General features: G+C 40.2%; 1 protein-coding gene across 1 annotated transcript in view; it reads left to right on the forward strand.

The window, feature by feature from the left end:
- LOC134540921 (hemicentin-2) overlaps positions 1 to 26,217 on the forward strand; it is a 140,117-nt gene that overhangs the window by 25,803 nt on the left and 88,097 nt on the right. The window contains exons 5-6 of the mRNA XM_063383995.1: positions 98 to 292; positions 7,049 to 7,309. Coding sequence (XP_063240065.1) covers positions 98 to 292; positions 7,049 to 7,309 — 456 coding nt within the window. The remainder of the gene's footprint in view (positions 1 to 97; positions 293 to 7,048; positions 7,310 to 26,217) is intronic.

Below are 26,217 nucleotides of genomic sequence, written 5' to 3' on the forward strand. Positions count from 1 at the left end.
AAATGTTTGAAATTCGGAAGATGGCGAGGCCTTATGCCCCTTGAGGGCACGCGAGGGCATGAGATGGTGAAGCGTGTGCTATTGGGGGGCTCGGCAGGCGACGAGGACCTGACGCCCGGCACCAACCAGACCAACAGCTCGGAGCTGGACAGCCGCCGCACCTGGGTGGCCGTGTCCGTGCTGGCACTCAGCTTCTCCAAGGAGCACCACGGGAGGACCCTGCGCTGTGTGGCGCTGCACGAGTCCTACGCCACCAAGTCGCAGGCCATCAGCGTGCGGCTCGACGTGCGATGTGAGTCCGCCAGAGGTTTCAAAACAAGGATGCCATCTTGGTGTCAATCCAAGGACACCATCTTTGTTTCAAACCAAGGACGCCATCTTGGTTTCAAACCAAGGACGCCATATTGGCTTCAACCCAAAGACACTATCTTGGTTTCATACCAAGAATGCCCTTTTTGTTTCAATCCAAGGACGCCATCTTGGTTTCAACCCAAGAATGCCCTGTTTGTTTCGAAACAAGGATGCCATATTGGTTTCAATCCAAGAACGCCATATTGGCTTCAACCCAAGGACACCATCTCAGTTTCAACCCAAGAATGCCCTCTTGATTTCAAAACAAGGATGCCATCTTGGTTTCAATCCAAGAATGCCATTTTGGTTTCAATCCAAAAACTCAATTTTGGCTTCAACCTAATTACGCCATCTTGGTTTTAACTCAGAGAAGCCAACTTTATTTTGAACCAATCATTCCACCTTACTTTCAAACCCAGGACGCCATCTTGCTTTCAACCGAAGGAGGCCAACTTGGTTACATTCCAAAGACGCCATCTTGGTTTCAACGCAAATATTCCATCTTAATTTAAACCCTAGGAGGCCATATAGCTTTCAAACCAATAATGTCATTCTTATTTAAAGAGAGTTATCAGCAATATCCATTAATTTTCACTATTTGGCTTCTTTACAGCAGCTATAGCTTTACTCAATCTCTGAAGTTAACTGTGACTCTCTGCTTCGAATAGTTTCCTCTGCAAAGACACATGATTTAAGGGTTTAATTAATTTTTGGGATTAACTGCACATGTACTAAAACTGTCTCCATGGTCTTTTAAAGTGTGTTAGTGCACGATTATTTCCCTCAAATATATTATTCTAAAGGAATGAAAATGATAATAGACATATGGTTAACCACATGACTCAGGGCCTACATGGATGGAATGGGGCTGACATAGGAACTGGCTCTCCTACTCAAGGCACAGGTGTGTGAGTTGTGAGATGAGATGAGACGGGGTATGGAGAAGTGATGTGATGGATTGGTGAGAGAAAGTGGAGATCTCCGAGAAAACTCACATGCCAAGGCAGAGGCACCGACCTCCATGTTTCCCGTTCGCAAAAATTTACGGTTAGACCCCACATATAATCGAACACGGAATGGTAACTCATAAATCTAATTACACCTTAAAAGGCCACCTTTAACACATTCAAATGACGGTTGCCTCAAAAGTGGCTCTCTTAACCGTTTGTCTCTGTCCGGGTGTATCTGTTTCAATATTATTCCCTGCACTCTCACTTGTCCACTGCATTGCACTACTGTCCTAGACCATTCGACACTCGTACTAAAGCTCTCTCTATTCTCTCAATATAACACCTCCCCTCCTCCCCCCATAAACAGACATCATAAAATGTACCCTTATTTTTCCTTTTCATCCTTACCAACTAAAATAAACTCAAAATCCAACTCAACCATGGTGGTAAAGCATGCTTGCCGGTTCCATTTCACTGAGTGGTGTGGATACGGGTAAAGGTGGGGTTGCCTTCTCGTAGAGTGGAGTATGTTTTGTTACTGTACTACATGTGGTAGAGTAACCATGGTGGTAGAGCTTGTTTGCCGGTGTCATTGTATTGAGTGGTAGTGGATGGGGGTGACTGTGGGGTTTCCTTCATGCAGAGTGGAGTATGTTTTACTACTGACACTGTACTAAATGTGCTTGTATGTCGATGCCATTGCAATGAGTGTTGCAGATGGGGGTGACTGTGAGGTTTTCTTCATGCAGAGTGGAGTATGTCTTGCTAATGCCACCATACTGGATGTGCTAGAATGTCGATGCCATTGCAATCAGTGTTGCTGATTGGGGTGACTGTTGTGTTTTCTTCATGTTGATTGGAGTATGTTATACTATTGTCACATTACTGGATGTACTAGTATTTCGATGCTATTCCACTGAGTTGTGGATGGGGGTGACTGTGGATGCAGAATGGGCATGTTTTGCTTCTGCTACTGTACTGTATGTGCTAGCATTACTGTAGTGGTGGAGCATGTTTGCCGGTGCCATTATACTGAGTGTTGTGGATGGGGGTGGAGTATGGTATGCTACTGCCACTGTAGTGGATGTGCTAGTACTCAGAGGTGGTGATGGGGGTGATTGTGGAGGTGTCTTCTTGTAGAGTGGAGTATGGTATGCTACTGCCACTGTACTGGATGTGCTAGTACTCAGAGGTGGTGATGGGGGTGATTGTGGAGGTGTCTTCTAGTAGAGTGGAGTATGGTATGCTACTGCCACTGTACTGGATGTGCTAGTGCTCAGAGGTAGTGTTGGGGGTGATTGTGGAAGAGTGGAGTATGGTCTGCCCCTGCCACTGTGCTGGACGTGGTAGTACTCGGAGGTAGTGGTGGGGGTGATTGTGGAAGAGTGGAGTATGGTATTCCCCTGCCACAGTGCTGGACGTGCTAGTACTCAGAAATAGTGGTGTGGGTGATTGTGGAAGAGTGGAGTATGGCAAGTATCTGCCACTGTAATGGATGTGCTAGTACTCGGAGGTAGTGGTGTGGGTGATTGTGGAAGAGTGGACTATGGCAAGTATCTGCCCCTGTGCTGGACGTGCTAGTTCTCAGAGGTAGTGGTGGAGTGATTGTGGAAGAGTGGAGTATGGCAAGTATCTGCCACTGTACTGGATGTGCTAGTTCTCAGAGGTAGTGGTGGAGTGATTGTGGAAGAGTGGAGTATGGCATGTCCCTGCCACTGTGCTGGACGTGCTAGTTCTCAGAGGTAGTGGTGGAGTGATTGTGGAAGAGTGGAGTATGGCATGTCCCCGCCACTGTGCTGGACGTGCTAGTGCTCAGAGGTAGTGGTGGGGGTGATTGTGGAAGAGTGGAGTATGGCAAGTATCTGCCACTGTAATGGATGTGCTAGTACTCGGAGGTAGTGGTGTGGGTGATTGTGGAAGAGTGGACTATGGCAAGTATCTGCCCCTGTGCTGGACGTGGTAGTACTCGGAGGTAGTGGTGGGGGTGATTGTGGAAGAGTGGAGTATGGCAAGTATCTGCCACTGTAATGGATGTGCTAGTACTCGGAGGTAGTGGTGTGGGTGATTGTGGAAGAGTGGACTATGGCAAGTATCTGCCCCTGTGCTGGACGTGCTAGTTCTCAGAGGTAGTGGTGGAGTGATTGTGGAAGAGTGGAGTATGGCAAGTATCTGCCACTGTACTGGATGTGCTAGTTCTCAGAGGTAGTGGTGGAGTGATTGTGGAAGAGTGGAGTATGGCAAGTATCTGCCCCTGTGCTGGACGTGCTAGTTCTCAGAGGTAGTGGTGGAGTGATTGTGGAAGAGTGGAGTATGGCATGTCCCTGCCACTGTGCTGGACGTGCTAGTGCTCAGAGGTAGTGGTGGGGGTGATTGTGGAAGAGTGGAGTATGGCAAGTATCTGCCCCTGTGCTGGACGTGCTAGTTCTCAGAGGTAGTGGTGGAGTGATTGTGGAAGAGTGGAGTATGGTATTCCCCTGCCACAGTGCTGGACGTGCTAGTGCTCAGAGGTAGTGGTGGGGGTGATTGTGGAAGAGTGGAGTATGGCAAGTATCTGCCACTGTAATGGATGTGCTAGTACTCGGAGGTAGTGGTGTGGGTGATTGTGGAAGAGTGGACTATGGCAAGTATCTGCCCCTGTGCTGGACGTGCTAGTTCTCAGAGGTAGTGGTGGAGTGAATGTGGAAGAGTGGAGTATGGCAAGTATCTGCCACTGTAATGGATGTGCTAGTACTCGGAGGTAGTGGTGTGGGTGATTGTGGAAGAGTGGACTATGGCAAGTATCTGCCCCTGTGCTGGACGTGCTAGTTCTCAGAGGTAGTGGTGGAGTGATTGTGGAAGAGTGGAGTATGGCAAGTATCTGCCACTGTACTGGATGTGCTAGTTCTCAGAGGTAGTGGTGGAGTGATTGTGGAAGAGTGGAGTATGGCATGTCCCTGCCACTGTGCTGGACGTGCTAGTTCTCAGAGGTAGTGGTGGAGTGACTGTGGAAGAGTGGAGTATGGCATGTCCCTGCCACTGTGCTGGACGTTCTATTGCTCAGAGGTAGTGGTGGGGGTGATTGTGGAAGAGTGGAGTATGGCAAAGTATCTGCCACTGTAATGGATGTGCTAGTACTCGGAGGTAGTGGTGTGGGTGATTGTGGAAGAGTGGACTATGGCAAGTATCTGCCCCTGTGCTGGACGTGCTAGTTCTCAGAGGTAGTGGTGGAGTGATTGTGGAAGAGTGGAGTATGGCAAGTATCTGCCACTGTACTGGATGTGCTAGTTCTCAGAGGTAGTGGTGGAGTGATTGTGGAAGAGTGGAGTATGGCAAGTATCTGCCCCTGTGCTGGACGTGCTAGTTCTCAGAGGTAGTGGTGGAGTGATTGTGGAAGAGTGGAGTATGGCATGTCCCTGCCACTGTGCTGGACGTGCTAGTGCTCAGAGGTAGTGGTGTGGGTGATTGTGGAAGAGTGGAGTATGGCAAGTATCTGCCCCTGTGCTGGACGTGCTAGTTCTCAGAGGTAGTGGTGGAGTGATTGTGGAAGAGTGGAGTATGGTATTCCCCTGCCACAGTGCTGGACGTGCTAGTGCTCAGAGGTAGTGGTGGGGGTGATTGTGGAAGAGTGGAGTATGGCAAGTATCTGCCACTGTAATGGATGTGCTAGTACTCGGAGGTAGTGGTGTGGGTGATTGTGGAAGAGTGGACTATGGCAAGTATCTGCCCCTGTGCTGGACGTGCTAGTTCTCAGAGGTAGTGGTGGAGTGATTGTGGAAGAGTGGAGTATGGCAAGTATCTGCCACTGTACTGGATGTGCTAGTACTCAGAGGTAGTGGTGTGGGTGATTGTGGAAGGGTGGACTATGGCAAGTATCTGCCCCTGTGCTGGATGTGCTAGTGCTCAGAGGTAGAGTTGGGGGTGATTGTGGAAGAGTGGAGTATGGTCTGCCCCTGCCACTGTGCTGGACGTGGTAGTACTCGGAGGTAGTGGTGGGGGTGATTGTGGAAGAGTGGAGTATGGTATTCCCCTGCCACAGTGCTGGACGTGCTAGTACTCAGAGGTAGTGGTGTGGGTGATTGTGGAAGAGTGGAGTATGGCAAGTATCTGCCACTGTAATGGATGTGCTAGTACTCGGAGGTAGTGGTGTGGGTGATTGTGGAAGAGTGGACTATGGCAAGTATCTGCCCCTGTGCTGGACGTGCTAGTTCTCAGAGGTAGTGGTGGAGTGATTGTGGAAGAGTGGAGTATGGCAAGTATCTGCCACTGTACTGGATGTGCTAGTTCTCAGAGGTAGTGGTGGAGTGATTGTGGAAGAGTGGAGTATGGCAAGTATCTGCCCCTGTGCTGGACGTGCTAGTTCTCAGAGGTAGTGGTGGAGTGATTGTGGAAGAGTGGAGTATGGCATGTCCCTGCCACTGTGCTGGACGTGCTAGTGCTCAGAGGTAGTGGTGGGGGTGATTGTGGAAGAGTGGAGTATGGCAAGTATCTGCCCCTGTGCTGGACGTGCTAGTTCTCAGAGGTAGTGGTGGAGTGATTGTGGAAGAGTGGAGTATGGTATTCCCCTGCCACAGTGCTGGACGTGCTAGTGCTCAGAGGTAGTGGTGGGGGTGATTGTGGAAGAGTGGAGTATGGCAAGTATCTGCCACTGTAATGGATGTGCTAGTACTCGGAGGTAGTGGTGTGGGTGATTGTGGAAGAGTGGACTATGGCAAGTATCTGCCCCTGTGCTGGACGTGCTAGTTCTCAGAGGTAGTGGTGGAGTGATTGTGGAAGAGTGGAGTATGGCAAGTATCTGCCACTGTACTGGATGTGCTAGTACTCAGAGGTAGTGGTGTGGGTGATTGTGGAAGGGTGGACTATGGCAAGTATCTGCCCCTGTGCTGGACGTGCTAGTGCTCAGAGGTAGTGGTGGGGGTGATTGTGGAAGAGTGGAGTATGGCAAGTATCTGCCCCTGTGCTGGACGTGCTAGTGCTCAGAGGTAGTGGTGGAGTGATTGTGGAAGAGTGGAGTATGGCAAGTATCTGCCACTGTACTGGATGTGCTAGTACTCGGAGGTAGTGGTGTGGGTGATTGTGGAAGGGTGGACTATGGCAAGTATCTGCCCCTGTGCTGGACGTGCTAGTGCTCAGAGGTAGTGGTGGGGGTGATTGTGGAAGAGTGGAGTATGGCCAGTATTTGCCACTGTACTGGATGTGCTAGTACTCAGAGGTAGTGGTGGGGGTGATTGTGGAAGAGTGGACTATGGCAAGTATCTGCCACTGTAATGGATGTGCTAGTACTCGGAGGTAGTGGTGTGGGTGATTGTGGAAGAGTGGACTATGGCAAGTATCTGCCCCTGTGCTGGACGTGCTAGTTCTCAGAGGTAGTGGTGGAGTGATTGTGGAAGAGTGGAGTATGGCAAGTATCTGCCACTGTACTGGATGTGCTAGTACTCGGAGGTAGTGGTGTGGGTGATTGTGGAAGAGTGGACTATGGCAAGTATCTGCCCCTGTGCTGGACGTGCTAGTGCTCAGAGGTAGTGGTGGGGGTGATTGTGGAAGAGTGGAGTATGGCATGTCCCTGCCACTGTGCTGGACGTGCTAGTACTCAGAGGTAGTGATAAGGGTTATTGTGGAAGAGTGGAGTATGGCATGTCCCTGCCACTGTGCTGGACGTGCTAGTACTCGGAGGTAGTGGTGTGGGTGATTGTGGAAGAGTGGAGTGTGGCATGCCTCTGCCACTGTGCCGGAGCCGCGGGGAGTGAAGGTGGGACCCCGGGGTTGCGCAGACGCCCCGGAGACGCGGCTGCAGGGGGCGCCGCTGGCGGACGTGGAGGAGGGCGTGGACGCCGTGACGCTGCGCTGCGCCGCGGACGCCAACCCGCCGGCCACGGTGCTGTGGCGCCGCGCGGGCCGCAGCGACGTGGTCAGCGTGCAGGACGCGCTGCAGCTGCGGCCGGCGTCGCGCCGCGACTCGGGCACCTACACGTGCGTCGCGCGCAACTCCGTCGGCTCCAGCGACCCGCTGTCCGTGCACCTAGACGTCAAGTGTGAGTCCCCCTCCCCTTCTTCCTCCTTCCCCCTTCTTCATACTTCTCAGACGATGATTCAAGGGAAAATAATTATTGTTACCGAAAATGAAAAAAAAAATAAACCTAGATATAGGGGATAACTCAAATTAAACTGGGGAAGAAAAAAATTTTTAAAGGAGTCATGAGGACTGACGACAGAAGTGAAAGCCTGTTTTCGAAATTTTTACGAAAAAAAAAAATATATATTATCACACAAAATATTTGTTTTATTACCTTAGTAAAATAACTCCCTAAATAACTATAAAATACGCATTACAAAGTAATTTTAGGTATTAAAAAAAATTGGTGGTCTGTAAAGTCGGTTTACGGACGATAGTTTAACGTGACAACGTCGTAACACAAAACATTGATGAAATGATTGCAAACTTTTATGAATCAAATTGAATCTTTTTATTTTATTTTTTAATAATAAAAGAATAAATACTTGAAATTATACTAGTAATCAGATTTTTTAAAATGGAAGAATAATTAATTAATCTTTATTGCCGAATTTGTTGTTGTAATAAGCAAATGAAAACCACATTAACATTTCATTTCACTTTATAAACAGTCGACGAAACAGTTCACGTGTAGATTACTTGTAATTAATTTTAAAAAAACTGGCATTTAGCTTTAAAGTTTAAATTTAATTATGAACAAGTTTTCATATCAATTAACTCTAATCAAATATCTATCATCAATTATATTAATCACCATAATTTTTTTGTCAATTGTAACATAACCTATTATTACTGCACTCGCCGACAGCGTAACGGGACACAGCATAACGAAACAATGAGCGATACGGGACACAGCGTAACGGAACAATGAGCATAACGGGACAATGTGCGTAACGGGACACTTTTTCGTATGTGCAGCCGGCGTTCATTGATTTATTAGACGTCACGTCAATAAAATGCTTCAATTTTATTCACAAAAGTATGCTATCATTTCATCAATGTTTTGTTATGACGTCACGCTAAACTATCGTCCGTAGACCGACTTTACAGACAACCACTTTTTTTAAAATAATTATTTATTCTATTAGATCCGTTTCATTGTATAGTTTTAAAATTTCGTTATGCAAATGGAATTATTCGGTAGTCGACGTAGCTGCTCCAGCAGCGAATTCTAGCGGCGGGTGGGGTAACTATGTGTAGGGACCGGAAAAATTCGCGGGTTCAATGACCTCTAGGATTAACTTTATAGTTCTACGTACACTCGGTCAAATTTCACCCTCTCATTGGCTGCTGTCTTATGAAGGTCTCACAATGTAGCGGCCTGTGATTCTTCACATCTTCGGTTGAGTGTTTCTCACTGGCCCAGAGTCATCCAGGTGAGTTGTGAGCTAATAGCAGAGGCAGCACTGAGGTATAACTATATGAATTTTAGGCTGTAGTGAAATGAATTCGCGACTTTTTCCGGTCTCTAACTATGTGTGATTCGCGTCCAGAAAATTAGTTTAAAACACAGTATGCGGACATTTAACATGCTCGGTATTATTCTTAAATTTCGTGTCTGAGTTTCATATTAAAAGTGTATTTGCAACATGAAAACAAACTAATTTTCTTATATGTTACATAAGTCTGGGGAGAACTGAAAGCCTCGTTCAAAGTTTTTTTAAAAATGTAATTATATATAACCTATAACTGGAAAATCCATTCCGGTTTTGCAACACAAAAGCCTTTTTTTTTTTTGTGGATCACAATTTGTAGCACTTATTATTATTCGTACGTTAAGTCTCGTCTTCACAAGTTTCGTGTCTTTTTTTTTTAATTTTCGTATCATTTCAATAGTTTAAAGGCATCTACTTCTGGAAGTCAAATTGAGTCGACAGGTAGGATAGTGAGCATTCATAGGCTTGAGGTGGCCTCATTAAGTTTTATAAGCAAATCTCGACATCATAGAAATAGCAAAAGAAATATCACAAGTTAACTTATATGTTCTACAGCATGTAGATAAATAAATTTAACTCTATATAGTGACAGGTGTTTGAATGATTCTTGCGATGTGGGAATTTGATTTAGAGTGCTTTTTTTAATAACGCCATTGTTAGCTTATACTGTATGTCATAGATAAAATTCGAAAACGGAGAAAAATTTTTTAATACATAAACGCACAGAAAGTCAACCAAACTCTTAGAAAGCCAAATGTGTTCGACTGTGCTGTGGTCTTTGTACCGTACATATCATGTGTTTAGTATCATATGTTTGTCTCTGCGTTGTCCAAGGTTGTCGTTTGTATGTATTTACTGTTGTGTTTGAAACTGTCTCATCGTAGTCAGCACACTGTGTTTTTTATGCTGTGTTATTTATCTTACTCCTTCCACGAAATTCCCTGCTGTTTTTGAAGTTTCTCTTTAGCATATGGTGCACTGTAATATTTATTTTGTAAATGTAACAGAAATATTTATCTAAAATTAAATGTACATTCGTACATTTATATGAAATTAACTGTATCATTATCAAATAGTTTTCGGAGTTATACCCCATCATTTAGGCTTTGTGTAGTACCAGTATCCCACTAGTAAAAGTTATTTAAAATAAACAGCGCACATAAATAAGCATAATGAAACATTTTAAGTCAAATTATTTAATATTAATTATCTTTTCCGTGGTTAAAAGAAATCATATTAGAAAAACACAATTAAAATATAAAATATTTTAGTAAGAAAATACTCAGAATTATTATCTAAAAAAATATATATATTTAATGTATTGAACAAAGTTGCAATAATTTTTTTTGTAATATAATAAACGTTTTCTTGGCAAATGGTTTCCAAAGTAATCGTTGTTACAAGTACGTAATTATTTGTGTGTGTTCAACCACCAATGGCGTAAGACAAAATAAATATTTCAGACAGATTCCAGTGACACGTCACCGCAAAGTTATTTCGCGAACGGTCCTCGCGTTCACAGATTTGCCAACTTTCACTGCCTGTCAGCTCGAATTACCCTCCTCTATTCTGGGCGCGTTTCCCACCGCATCTCACTGCGACTTCTGATCTCTGCTGGCGGTAATGTGAACCCGTTTGAAGTTAGTCCGACCAAACCCACCGTGGGTGAGAAAATGATTCATGAGATCCGGAAATACGTCGGGCGTGAGGTTAATGCGTCGGCTGTGTTTTAGTGGACCGCGCGTCAATTTTGCAATGAGAAAATCTACGGTTTCGCTGTCTGGAATAATTTCCAGCGTTTGGTAGAGTTTCCCATTGTCTTTGTCTTGAGGTGGAGACCTACACCTGCACACTTGATCGTGATCTATTTTAACTAATTTAATACTTTTTTTGGAGATGCTCCATGGTTAGTTTACACTGTGTTCCACAGAAAGAGAACCCAAGTACCGACAAAGAGATGAATACACCAACACACAGGAAACAAGTCAGAATTATCCCATGTCAAAATTTTAATGCAATGGACAGCAAGAAGAAGTCAGTGGAAGGAATTGTTCACAAATGTTAAACAGCATAGACGAACACAGTAAGTATACTGACAACGAAAAAAAAATGGTTTTCTGTAAAGTCAGTTTACGGACGATAGTTTAACATCACAACGTCATAACAAAACATTGATGAAATGATTGTATACTTTTATGAATAAAATTGAATTATTTTTATTGAATTATCACTATTTTGTATTGATACAAAGGAGTGAAATGAAATCTACAATTTAATTGATAAATTTACTTTTATATGCACTCATTAATTTAAATATGTTTATTACTTTAACGAACAGATTATTTTAACTATAACTTTTATACATGTTTTCTGTTTACCTTCTTCCAATCTGTGTTATTCTGTTAAGGATAGGACGATGATAGGAAAAGTAGGAAACGAAAGGGTGTGTTTCAAGGATGATGTGAAGGAAAATGGCTTACCCAACACCAATATGCAGTCTAAAATAATATATTTGCGCTACGGACTCTGCAGCAATGCTAGGAGGAACGGGTTAGCAAAGAGCAATGAAAATGTTACATTGAAATGCATGAAAACAGAATTACGCCACGGACTCGGTCGCAATGCTAGGAGGTTCCGGTTAGCAAAGAGCAATATTAAATGAGCGTAACGGGACACTTTTTCGTGCGTTCATCCGGCGTTCATCGATTTATTAGACGTTGTCACGTCAAAAATTATACGTTATATTTTGTGAATGAGTTTCGTATTTTAAGTTTTATATGCGACATGAGAACACTTGAATTCGTTCGTTGCCAAGGTTAGATGTTACACATCTGTGGCGAGTATTGAAAGACTCACTCACTTTTTTTTTAATTTTATGTTTTTGATTCTTGTTTGATCTTTTATCCTGCGCTTTTGCACCATCGTTTTGTCATTTTATGTTGGCCCGCGTTTGGCAGCGGCCGAGAGATTCGCACGCCACTGAAATCGACGCGACCGCTTGTTATTGGGTTTCGGAGAGAGAGAGAGAGAGAGAGAGAGAGAGAGAGAGAGAGAGAGAGAGCGAGAGTGAAAGAGATGAAAAAAATGAGGATTTCGGGTGATCGGTTGCATTTCAGCAGAGTGATATTGCGTGGTTTTGATTCGAGGAGTGTCGCGATTCAAAAACGGAAACTGCTTCGCACACAGGATTTACGACAGAACTTGTGGAAACGAGAATCGATTTTGGCGGCACGCGGCTACAAACCTCTGGGGCGGTCAGCGGTCGAGTTTGTGTATCGGTTTTGTCCGAGGTCAGTTAGTGCGGGAAGCGTCCCGATTTCAATCACTTCCGGCCGGTCCCAATATTGCCGAGGTCCATACAAAGGCTGGACATGATGAATTTTCAACAGTTTAATCATTCAGTTTTTAATAATTTAGGCATCATTTTTTTTTAAATTTTAATCGATGTATATTTCTCGAATAAATGTGAGTTTCTATTTCATTAAAAAACATTTTGACGTGGCAACGTCTAATAAATCGATGAACGCCGGCTGCACTCACGAAAAAGTGTCCCGTTACGCACATTGTTCCGTTGCGCTGTTTCCCGTTACGCACATTGTTCCGTTACGCTGTGTCCCGTTACGCACATTGTTCAGTTACGCTGTGTCCCGTTACGCTCAATGTACGCTTACGCCACATCTATCTCTCTTCCACTCGACTGTTTATAAAGTGAAGTGAAAAGTTAATGTGGTTTTCATTGCTTATTACAACAACAATTTCGGCAATAAAGGTTAATTATTCTTGCATTTTAAAAATCTGATTACTAATATAATTTCAAGTATTTATTCTTTTATTATTAACATAAAAATGATTCAATTTTATTCATAAAGTATGCAATCAATCCATCAATGTTTTGTTATGACGTTGTCACGTTAAACTATCGTCCGTAAACCGACTTTACAGACAACCAATTTTTTTATAAAAATTTAATTAATGACGCCATCACTGTCACCGAGGAAAACAATAAGCAGTATGTTTTTTTTAATGTAGTAAATAAACAACTGGTTAAGAAAGTAGAACACCATGCAAAACAAAAATGGTTTGAAAATAACTCTCAAGTATAATCCGTTACGTTCAAGTGTTATTTTCACATGGTATCGTGTATAGTTCTTGAGTACAACATACGATGTATTTAATGTCATTCCTTTAAACAATTTATTACTTAAATGAAACAATGTTTAGAGTGGCAAAATAAACTTAAAAATTAATTTTAATTGTTTGGCAAAAGCGCTGCTATAAACTGTTTCACATTTTAAAGATATTTGTCATTGAACTTGAAGTTGTCTGAAACTTCTTTAAGGGATAAAAGCAAATAACAAACTTTTTAAAACGTACGTGACATAGTAATGTGCAACCAAGGTAGGAAACACAATTAGCAGTTGCTAATCAACAAATAACCTGGTGCAGCACTAAGAGGTAATTAACATTATACCACTAATAAACTAATTTAATAGCAGATTACTACCAAATTTCTATAAGAAAATTGGTCTGTTGATGTTTCGCAACTTTTATTACGCATTACTTTAAAGGTAATAACTATAGACCGGAAAAATTCGCGAGTTCAATGAACTCCAGGATAGACTCCAATATCCTCTACACACTCTGGCGAATGCCAACTGTTCATTGGCTGCTAACTTGTGAACCGTCTCGACTGGGTGGCCTGTGATTCGACAATTCAATGAGTGATGGTCTCTAATTGGTCCTCAGTCCTCCAGATTAACAGTGAACCAACGGCAGAAGCAAGACTAAGGTATAATTATTTGGATTTTAGCATAACCCAAAATGAACGTGCGAATTTTTCAGTTCTCTAGTAATAACTTATACCATTCCACAAGAATATAATCATTGTTTCTGCCCAGCCATCATTATTCATAAAAAATCTAAAACATAAATTTGCGGACGGCTTTGGAACATCCCCTTACAAACTATAACTAGAGACCGGAAAAATTCGCGGTTTCATTTCGCGATAGGCTAGAATCCAAATGTATTTAACCTTTTGCTGCTTCAGTGATTGGACCACAGGTTGTCTGAAGGAATCAGAGCCAATGAATAATCCTCAACGAAAGAAGTATCGAATCAAAAGCATTCTAGTTAGTAGTTGTCACGAGTCAATAGCCAATGAGCAGATGTAATTTGCCCGAGTGCATAGAGGATCTTGGAGTCTATCCTGTAGGTCATTGAATTCGTGAATTTTTCCGGTCTCTACCTATAACAAAAAAAAAATTAGGTGAAATCAGAGACGAGAGATGGATGTTTATGTTAATAAAATACTATACATTAAATTAAACTTTGATTTTTTAATTGACTATCACATTTTATATGTTTGGTCAATCATAGTTTATTTATATAAAAAGCTTTTAGTTTAAGTGTTACGAGCAGGTAACATACAAGTGTCGTCCCACAATGAATTATTGTATTGTTTGCACTTTTTAGCTGTTTCCACTTGCAAAATATTTACAGGATGAGTCTGAATTTTACTGTCAGAAACGTCAGCTGCAGGTTCGTCACGACACAATAAGTTGAAAACATACACACGAATACGGTCGAAAGTGATTTCCAAGGCTGGTATACATATTTGAAGTTGAGGCTGAATAACATTTTTATTGTATTGAGAGTATTTAAGAGATATGTTTGATTGAACGAAGTTCTACAACCACCGAGAATTTTGTCACTGTAGAAAAATTATTTAATTGAAATAAATTAACGTAGAAACAACCCAAAAATACGAGGAACATAAAAGTGTTACCTCCAATTAGTTCAAGGAAATAATTTTTCTCTCAACAACAAATTTCGCCGTAGTTAAATATAATAATTATGTTATTTTATAATGTAATTCAGACCCTCAGTGTTCTATCTTAAATACTACCTCTATAATTTTTATATAGCCTATACACGTATAAGTAGTATAGAAAAGGGACCCCTGGGACATGGGTCCGGGTCGAGGAGCGAGGAGCTGACCGAGCTCTGACGTCACGCCCATCTCGGATGTCTCGGCGGCCATCTTGGATGAGCGTAACGAAACACAGCGTAACGTGACACAGCGTAACGGGACAAGTAGATCACAGCAGCCATTTTACATCCGCCATCTTGGATCCGCCATCTTGGATGACATAATTTTGTTTTCTCGAACATTCCGGCATTGTGTTATCTGCCATTTTGAATTATGATGTCAACGTTGCAAATTTTGTTACGGTCACCAACTTTAAAATCCTTATTTATTATCCCATTTTAATGAATATTTTTTAAAAATTATAAAAAAAAATTAAATAATAAAATTTTAATAAAAAGAGTTAAAAAACAAACTTTTACGGCACGGAGCTCGGAACTTCGGTGCGAACCCGACGAGTGCAAAAAAATAAAAATGGCGACCGATCCTTCCCCCATGGTGGCTGCTGGCAGACTGACCCCACCACTTGTTTCATAGCATATATAAGGTAGTTTGACGTCATGTCCACCATCTTGAAATTTGGACACCATCTTGAAAATCTTAATTTATTATCCGATTTTAATGAAAAAAATTCCAAAATTCATCAAAAAATTAACTTATTTGAATTCTGTTTGATTAGATCGATGTACGTCCTTGGTTCGATTCCCGGCGAGAGTAAACGGTCGAACATCCTCCATGAAAGCTACCTAGACTGACCTACCACCTAGAATAACAAGGTATATATCGTCAACTGGTATGACGTCATGTCCGCCACCTTGTCATCATCCGCTGGAGACCACCATCTTGTTTACGTCAGGTAGAGTGTGCTGATACCATGTTAGTATAATTTTCTGTTCACCATACCTTTGTACTCAACTGTTGGCATTGAAATTTGACCTTGACCTTGAAATTTGACCTTGACATTGAAATTTGACCTTGACCTTGAAATTTGACCTTGACCTTGAAATTTGACCTTGACCTTGAAATTTAACCCTGACCTTTTGATTTGACTTTGTCCTTGTGACCATCATGGATCCAACATTTTAAGTTTAGTACATGCTACCAGGAGCTACCACCTGCTGGAGTACACCATTTTGTGTGTGTACTCGTATTATAGAGTACATTTCCATCTGAATAATTTAATTCCAACCCGCTACAGTGCAGTAAACATTTATTACCGAGGTGCCCCCGCCATCTTGAAATTTGGACGCCATCTTGAAATCGTGTAATTTTTAGCTAGAAATTCGGGAAAAATCCAAAATTCATCAAAAAAATCACTCATTAATTTACATATTGAATCGCTGGATTCCTGCCCTCGATTCGATACTTGAACAGTGACAAGTGTAACTAAATATTAAATAAATTCAATATTCTGTTTTTCCATTACCTTTCGCGGACTTTATAAATCATTCTCTCTTCAAAAATAAAACACAAGTCAACGTACGACAATGTTCGACGAATTAAATACGTTGTCGATAAGCTTAACATGAAAGTCTAGTTTTTCGATAATCTGAAGAACCTCTAAACCATTCAAGTACAAAGCCATACATATAGACCAAGAGTCTTCGGACCGAGAGACCGGGTCATAATCAATGTCAGACGTATAGACCAGTTATTTCCGAACCTCACGACCTTCCTCATCGTCAGCTAATTATATTCAATTGAACAAACGGATCATGTTTTTTATGCTTATAAGAGGACCAAGAATCCAACAAAAAAAAAGGCAGCACATTTGGAAGCACCGACAACTAAAAGGCAGCACCATCATCGAAAAGACAACACATTTGTCATTGGCTCCAATATTCGTTGTCTCCAATATTCATTGGCTCCAATATTCATTGGCTCCAATATTCATTGGCTCCAATATTCATTGGCTCCAATATTCATTGGCTCCAATATTCATTGGCTCCAATATTCATTGGCTACAATATGCATTGGTTCCATCAGTCTATTGATCCCATCAGTCTAGTGACTCCATCAGTCATTGGCTCCTACAGTAATAGACTCCAACTGTCTTATGTCTCATCAACTCCAAATATATTCGGCTAGAATTCTACGAATCTAAGAGACTATGAGGCCACAAGGCTACGAGTCTTAAAAAATCTAGCTGGTTACGAGTTATTCATGGCTACGAGACTGTATAGCTAAAAGACCGCGTGGCTACTAAACTACATGTGTTTGAAGCTACAAGAATAAAAGTCTACTCGGCTCCAAAAGCTCCATCAGCTCCAACACGCAATGTACGTCCACTAAACGTAATTATCACACAGTACACACAGGAAACGAAATGAAGAAATAGTACACACAGGAAAAAAACGGAATGAACACACAGTACACACAGGAAACGGAACGTACACACAGTACACTTAGGAAACGGAATGAACACACAGTACACACAGGAAACGGAACGTACACACAGTACACACAGGAAACGGAATATACACACAGTACACACAGGAAACGGAATGTACACACAGTACACACAGAAATCGGAACGCACACAAAGGAAACGGAATGTACACACAGTATACACAGAAATCGGAACGTACACACAGGAAACGGAACGTACACACAGTACACACACAGGAAACGGAACGAACACACAGGAAACGAAATGATCACACATACAGTAGCGGAAACACACAGGCTTAGTTGGAAAATCAGAATACAAGAAATAAAACATACTTTTTTTTAATATAAATAATTCATTTATTTTTCAATAGTACACACATGACAGTTAAACAAATGATTATTGTATGTAGTCAGCTTTCCGCAGTTCTTTAAGTATGGTCGATACTTCCTCGATATGTGAGTAGTTTCCTCTACGAACAGATGCCACCAACAGTCTTAGCCAGTCAACCAATATGTTTGGATCTTTCCATGATGTGTAACCAATCTCTTCTACCACCATCTGTCTTGCATGTTTATAATAAATATTATGATCTCTGGTGTCTCCCGTTTTAACACCAACCTCAGGGTAACTTTCATCATCGAGCCAGCTATCACCACAAGCTTGATCAGATTTATTTATTATAACACGACGTTTCCATCGTTTCGGTCTCAGTACACCATCACAGTCTGCGATCTTGCCTGCTTTAGATGCTTCAGCACAGTCTTCGATCACGTTACCAGTTTCAGAGTCACTGTAGCAATCACCGTAGAAGGCATCGTCTTCATCGTCTTCATGCTTCCTTTTTAGGAGTCCATCATTTTTACAAAGTATGGAGGATCTACTGAATATAGGCTTGAATGTATTCTCACTTTTCACGATGTTGATACTTCCATTAGTTTCAGTCTTTCCGAAGCCATCATCATCCTTCAATTTATGTTCTTCGTCACGATCGGGTGAGCTAATACCATCACGCTCAGGACAAGGAAAATTATTGTCGTAATGCAGATCACTCTTCTTTAGTATAGTGGATCCATCGATGTCTTCTATGCCGTAAGTAGTCTTGGCTTTACATGTTCTACCATGTCTTTTTAAGCTGTCAATTCGTGTTAACAACCTGCTACAACGATTACAGCTTAACATGTTGCGTAGTGGGTTTTTAGCACAAGCATTCCTTCTCATTACAAAATCCTTGCCACAGTATCTACAGCTGCAGATAACAAACCATGATCCATGGTAGCTTCTCTGACTAATTTGAGATACAAACTGTCAGTTTTCTCCAATTGGAACCATTTTTAATAGAATTTTTTAAATATTTCATCAGCGAGAGTTAAGTTATCTAATGCAAAGCAAATTGATGCAAGTAGTTCTGGCTGTCATCAACAGATATCACCACGTGTTGCTTGCAGGTAAATAATATCCATTTCATTAATGCGGGATGCGGAATGCTCACTATCGATCGCAAAGGAAGGTTGGCTTCGCTAGACTCCAAGGAGAAGGAAGTTCGTCCTTCCTTTTAGTGCTTCTTAGATTTCTCAGAGATTATTATTATTCGACTGAGTAATGATATTTTTTTTAAAATTTCCACCTGATAAAAATATTACAAGTGTTGATTAAGTAGCAGAAGTTCACTAATTAAATGCAACCTTGAATAAAAATGACATGCCTTCATTAAGTAAAAAAATCCTTCATGCAGAGATCAATTTCTCATCAGTAACCAGAAGCACTTGGAGAAAACCTTCAAAATATTGACAAGAATAATCAGGAGCACACGAAAAAAACCACTATAATATTGACAAGAATGATCAGGAGCACCCGGAAAAAACTACCATAATATTGATAAGAATAATTGGGAGCACACAGAGAAAAATCACCACAAGTTTTCTATGATATCATAAAATTACAAAAAAAAAAAAAATTATAAAAAACTTAAAATAAAAACAAAAAAAATTACAAACATTCTGCTAGCTTGTGAACTTCTCTTTGATGTGCAAAGTTAGAGTTCTAGTACAAGCCAGAATGTTTGTATTTTTTTCGTTTTTATTTTAAAAATTTTTATTTATTTTTTTTTTTTTTTTGTAATTTTATGATATCAAAGAATACTTGTGGTGATTTTTCTCTGTGTGCTCCCAATTATTCTTATCAATATAATGGTGGATTTCTCCGTGTGCTCCTGATTATTCTTGTCAATATTATGGTAGTTTTCTCCGGGTGCTCCTGATTATTCTTGTCAATATTATGGTGGTTTTTTTCGTGTGCTCCTGATTATTCTTGTCAATATTTTGAAGGTTTTCTCCAAGTGCTTCCGATTATTCTTGTCAATATTATGGTGATTTTTTTCGTGTGCTCCTGATTATTCTTGTCAATATTTTGAAGGTTTTCTCCAAGTGCTTCCGATTATTCTTGACAATGTTATGGCGGTTTTCTCCGTGTGTTCCTGATTATTCTTGACAATATTTTGATGGTTTTCTCTGGGTGCTTATGATTATTCCTGACTAGACATCTGATGGTTTTCTCCGAGTGCTTCTGGTTACTGATGAGAAATTGATCTCTGCATGAAGGATTTTTTTTACTTAATGAGGCATGTCATTTTTATTCAAGGTTGCATTTAATTAGTGAACTTCTGCTACTTAATCAACACTTGTAATATTTTCATCAGGTGGAAATTTAAAAAAAAAGTATCATTACTCAGTCGAATAATAATAATCTCTGAGAAATCTAAGAAGCACTAACAGGAAGGACGAACTTCCTTCTCCTTGGAGTCTAGTGAAGCCAACCTTCCTTTGCGATCGATAGTGAGCATTCCGCATCCCGCATTAATGAAATGGATATTAATTACCTGCAAGCAACACGTGGCGACATCTGTTGATGACAGCCAGAACTACTTGCATCAATTTGCTTTGCATTAGATGAGTTAACTCTCGCTGATGAAATATTTAAAAAATTCTATTAAAAATGGTTCCAATTGGAGAAAACTGACAGTTTGTATCTCAAATTAGTCATAAAAGCTTCCATGGATCATGGTTTGTTATCTGCAGCTGTAGATACTGTGGCAAGGATTTTGTCATTAGAAGGAATGCTTGTGCTAAAAACCCACTACGCAACATGTTAAGCTGTAATCGTTGTAGCAGGTAGTTAACACGAATTGACAGCTTAAAAAGACATGGTAGAACATGTAAAGCCAAGACTACTTACGGCATAGAGGACATCGATGGATCCACTATACTAAAGAAGAGTGATCTGCATTACGACAATAATTTTCCTTGTCCTGAGCGTGATGGTATTAGCTCACCCGATCGTGACGAAGAACATAAATTGAAGGATGATGATGGCTTCGGAAAGACTGAAACTAATTGAAGTATCAACACCGTGAAAAGTGAGAATAAATTCAAGCCTATATTCAGTAGATCCTCCATACTTTGTAAAAATGATGGACTCCTTAAAAGGAAGCATGAAGACGATGAAGACACTTCGACATCAACGATATCGAGTTCTTATGGAAATCTGAGTGAAGACGATGCCTTCTACGGTGATTGCTACAGTGACTATGAAACTGATAACGTGATCGAAGACTGTGCTGAAGCATCTAAAGCAGGCAAGATCGAAGACTGTGATGGTGTACTGAGACCGAAACGATGGAAACGTCGTGTTATAATAAATAAATCTGATCAAGCTTGTGGTGATAGCTTGCTCGATGATGAAAGTAACCCTGAGGTTGGTGTTAAAACGGGAGACACCAGAGATCATAATATTTATTATAAACATGCAAGGAAGATGGTGGTAGAAGAGATTGGTTACACATCATGGAAAGATCCAAACATATTGGTTGACTGGCTAAGACTGTTGGTGGCATCTGTTCGTAGAGGAAACTACTCACATATCGAGGAAGTATCGTTCATACTTAAAGAACTGCGGAAAGCTGGCTACATACAATAATCATTTGTTTAACTGTCATGTGTGTACTATTGAAAAATAAATGAATTATTTATATTAAAAAAAAGTATGTTTTATTTCTTGTATTCTGATTTTCCAACTAAGCCTGTGTGTTTCCGCTACTGTATGTGTGATCATTTCGTTTCCTGTGTGTTCGTTCCGTTTCCTGTGTGTGTACTGTGTGTACGTTCCGTTTCCTGTGTGTACGTTCCGTTTCCTGTGTGTACGGTCCGATTTCTGTGTATACTGTGTGTATATTCCGTTTCCTGTGTGTGCGTTCCGATTTCTGTGTGTACTGTGTGTACATTCCGTTTCCTGTGTGTACTGTGTGTATATTCCGTTTCCTGTGTGTACTGTGTGTACGTTCCGTTTCCTGTGTGTACTGTGTGTTCATTCCGTTTCCTAAGTGTACTGTGTGTACGTTCCGTTTCCTGTGTGTACTGTGTGTTCATTCCGTTTTTTTCCTGTGTGTACTATTTCTTCATTTCGTTTCCTGTGTGTACTGTGTGTTCATTCCGTTTTTTTCGTGTGTACTTTTTCTTCATTTCTTTTTCTGTGTGTACTGTGTGATAATTACGTTTAGTGCACGTACATTGCGTGTTGGAGCTGATGGAGCTTTTGGAGCCGACTAGACTTTTATTCTTGTAGCTTCAAACTCATGTAGTTTAGTAGCCACGCGGTCTTTAAGCTATACAGTCTCGTAGCCATGAATAACTCGTAACCAGCTAGATTTTTTAAGACTCGTAGCCTTGTGGCCTCATAGTCTCTTAGATTCGTAGAATTCTAGCCGAATATATTTGGAGTTGATGAGACAAAAGACATTTGGAGTCTATGACTGTAGGAGCCAATGACTGATGGAGTCACTAGACTGATGGGATCAATAGACTGATGGAACCAATGCATATTTTTGCCAATGAATATTGGAGCCAATGAATATTGGAGACAACGAATATTGGAGCCAATGACAAATGTGTTGTCTTTTCGATGATGGTGCTGCCTTTTAGTTGTCGGTGCTTCCAAATGTGCTGCCTTTTTTTTGTTGGATTCTTGGTCCTCTTATAAGCATAAAAAACATGATCCGTTTGTTCAATTGAATATAATTAGCTGACGATGAGGAAGGTCGTGAGGTTCGGAAATAACTGGTCTATACGTCTGACATTGATTATGACCCGGTCTCTCGGTCCGAAGACTCTTGGTCTATATGTATGGCTTTGTACTTGAATGGTTTAGAGGTTCTTCAGATTATCGAAAAACTAGACTTTCATGTTAAGCTTATCGACAACGTATTTAATTCGTCGAACATTGTCGTACGTTGACTTGTGTTTTATTTTTGAAGAGAGAATGATTTATAAAGTCCGCGAAAGGTAATGGAAAAACAGAATATTGAATTTATTTAATATTTAGTTACACTTGTCACTGTTCAAGTATCGAATCGAGGGCAGGAATCCAGCGATTCAATATGTAAATTAATGAGTGATTTTTTTGATGAATTTTGGATTTTTCCCGAATTTCTAGCTAAAAATTACACGATTTCAAGATGGCGTCCAAATTTCAAGATGGCGGGGGCACCTCGGTAATAAATGTTTACTGCACTGTAGCGGGTTGGAATTAAATTATTCAGATGGAAATGTACTCTATAATACGAGTACACACACAAAATGGTGTACTCCAGCAGGTGGTAGCTCCTGGTAGCATGTACTAAACTTAAAATGTTGGATCCATGATGGTCACAAGGACAAAGTCAAATCAAAAGGTCAGGGTTAAATTTCAAGGTCAAGGTCAAATTTTAGGACAAGGTAAAATTTCAAGGTCAAGGTCAAATTTCAATGTCAAGGTCAAATTTCAAGGTCAAGGTCAAATTTCAATGCCAACAGTTGAGGACAAAGGTATGGTGAACAGAAAATTATACTAACATGGTGTCAGCACACTCTACCTGACGTAAACAAGATGGTGGTCTCCAGCGGATGATGACAAGGTGGCGGACATGACGTCATACCAGTTGACGATATATACCTTGTTATTCTAGGTGGTAGGTCAGTCTAGGTAGCTTTCATGGAGGATGTTCGACCGTTTACTCTCGCCGGGAATCGAACCAAGGACGTACATCGATCTAATCAAACAGGATTCAAATAAGTTAATTTTTTGATGAATTTTGGAATTTTTTTCATTAAAATCGGATAATAAATTAAGATTTTCAAGATGGTGTCCAAATTTCAAGATGGTGGACATGACGTCAAACTACCTGATATATGCTATGAAACAAGTGGTGGGGTCAGTCTGCCAGCAGCCACCATGGGGGAAGGATCGGTCGCCATTTTTATTTTTTTTGCACTCGTCGGGTTCGCACCGAAGTTCCGAGCTCCGTGCCGTAAAAGTTTGTTTTTTAACTCTTTTTATTAAAATTTTATTATTTAATTTTTTTTATAATTTTTAAAAAATTTTCATTAAAATGGGATAATAAATAAGGATGTTAAAGTTGGCGACCGTAACAAAATTTGCAACATTGACATCATAATTCAAAATGGCAGATAACACAATGCCGGAATGTTCGAGAAAACAAAATGATGTCATCCAAGATGGCGGATCCAAGATGGCGGATCCAAAATGGCTGCCGTGATCTACTTGTCCCGTTACGCTGTGTCAAGTTACGCTGTGTTCCGTTACGCTCATCCAAGATGGCCGCCGAGACATCCGAGATGGGCGTGACGTCAGAGCTCGGTCAGCTACTCGCTTCTCGACCCGGACCCATGTCCCAGGACTCCAGGGGTCCCTTTTCTATACTACTCGTATAATTCTTCTGCCCGTGTGTATGTGACTGAACTCCTCCTAAACGACTGGATCGATTTTGATGAAATTTTGTGAGTGTGATTAAGTTGGTTAGAGAATGGTTTATATTCACAATTTGATCCAAAATAACATGTTGTTTTAGTTATTTTATTTATTTATGTGTTGTTGTTGATCTTTGGATGGTTTAAGTTCACAACTGGATTCGGTAGGCAGCGCTGCGATCACGTTTTAGAATTTTTTTTTTTAATTTTTGGCATATTATTCAGACCCAATAGTTGGTGCTGCGATCGGATTCTAGGAATCTTTTTTATTTGGTTGCATTTTCACATATCAGTTACTTGCTTTGTAGCTAGGTGTTGTTATTACATTAAAATTAAAATATAATTTCGCGCTTATTGAGAATATTATATTATTATTTATTGAAATAACGTTTCAAAGTGTAATTAAAAATAAACATTGTGGAAATTTGTGAGGTGCAGCATTACAGTGAGTATTTTACATGAATGTTCGTGAATTTTAATTATGTATAGACGTGCATTCAATACCAATCAATTTAACCTATAAACTTAAATTGTCAGTTCTCATTTGATTGTTATTTTGGAAGTGTAATTAAAATATATATACCTACATTGTGCAAAATTTGTAAGGTGCAGTATTGAAGTGAGTATTTTACACGATATTTTACGACTTTTAATGATGTATACACGTGCATTCAATAACAATCAACTTAACCCACAATTTTAAATTGCCAGTTCTCATTTTATTCTAAGCCACTTATGACGTAATGAACACCTCTTTGAAAATAAAAATAAAGTTTGTAAAATAAATTATAATATTTATAAAATATATAAATAAATTACTTATAATAATTATAGTTTAAAGTACCTATATATAAAAAATGAAGTTTTATATTTTTAATTTATAGTTTATTTAAAAAACAATAATTTTCTAATTTAAAACGTTTGAACAGAACAACGTTTATCGGGTCTGGTAGTTTAATATAAAATGGATATTCAGCCCTGACTTCAAAGTCGTATACAAGCTTAGGGAAGCACTTGATACCCGTAAGTCGGGCCGATGTTTTCAACTTATTTCGTGCTGATGAACCTGCAGACGAGGTTTTTCAGTCAAATTGAGACAAATCCTATAAATAAAGTACTTAATATAAACTGTCATTAGGTAAATAAATCTGTAGTTCAAATAAAAAATCGTGTACCTACTTTTGTAATACAAAAAATTGTGCAGAAATAATAATGTTGATATAGACAGAATCAAACATTGTAAGTAGTACACCAAACCACACTTTTTTTTCCAGTCACTATGAACTGAAAGAATGCAAAGAAAGTACATAGACCATAAAACATTCTGCGTTGGTGCAAACTCAGGTGTTTATAAAGAATAAGTCATAATGCGACAAAAATATAGGAAAAAAAATTAGAAAACATACACAAACGGCTTGTGGCATCAAGTGCTTGCCAAGCCTGAAGTGGAAGTTGTACAGCATTTTTATTGAGAATAATAGAGAGAGTATTTAATATGGAAAGCTTAGCGTCTGGACAATGTTTAGCTGAACAAATTTCTACAACCACCGCAAAATATGTCGCTGTCGTGAAACTACCCTATTGAATTTATCGGGGCTTACATCATGATTTTCCATTCAAATTTTCTGACGTGAAAACGTATGTTTGCTCGTTGCAGTGTGACAGAATTCCGTCAGATTTTAATCGCTGATAACTACGAGACAAATATTGCTTCAACAATTTTTCAGTTGGATGGATAATGTCAGGAATTGTTTTTCGAGCAGAATTTGTTTCTCCCATGACGTCATAGTACCATTGTTGGCGCATGCACGTGATTGTTACGAATATATTTTTGACGTGATGTCTAATAAATCGATGAACGCCGGCTGCACGCGCAAAAAAGTGTCCCGTAACGTACATTGTCCCGTTACGCGGTGTCCCGTTTCACTCATTGTACGCTTGCGCCGCATCTATCTCTCTTCCACTCGATTGGAACAACCATCGTTTTGACTTTTTCGAGGCACATTAAACTTGAAACACTCCCATTCGTTTCCTACTTTTCCTATCATCGTCCTATCCTTAACAGAATAACACAGATTGGAAGAAGTTAAATAGCAAACATGTATAAAAGTTAATAGTTAAAATAATCTCTTCGTTAAAGTAATAAACCTATTTGAATTAATGAGTGCAAATAAAAGTAAATTTGTCAATTAAATTGTAGATTTCATTTCACTCCTTCTTTGTATCCATACAAAATAGTGATAATTCAATAAAAACGATTCTATTTTATTCATAAAAGTAAATCATTTCATAATTTTTTTTTGTTATGACGTTGTCACGTTAAACTATCGTCCGTAAACCGACTTTACAGACAACCAATTTTTTTCTGGTAGAACG

Source organism: Bacillus rossius, chromosome 17 (genome assembly GCF_032445375.1).
Source record: "Bacillus rossius redtenbacheri isolate Brsri chromosome 17, Brsri_v3, whole genome shotgun sequence".
NCBI classification, from domain to species: domain Eukaryota; kingdom Metazoa; phylum Arthropoda; class Insecta; order Phasmatodea; family Bacillidae; genus Bacillus; species Bacillus rossius.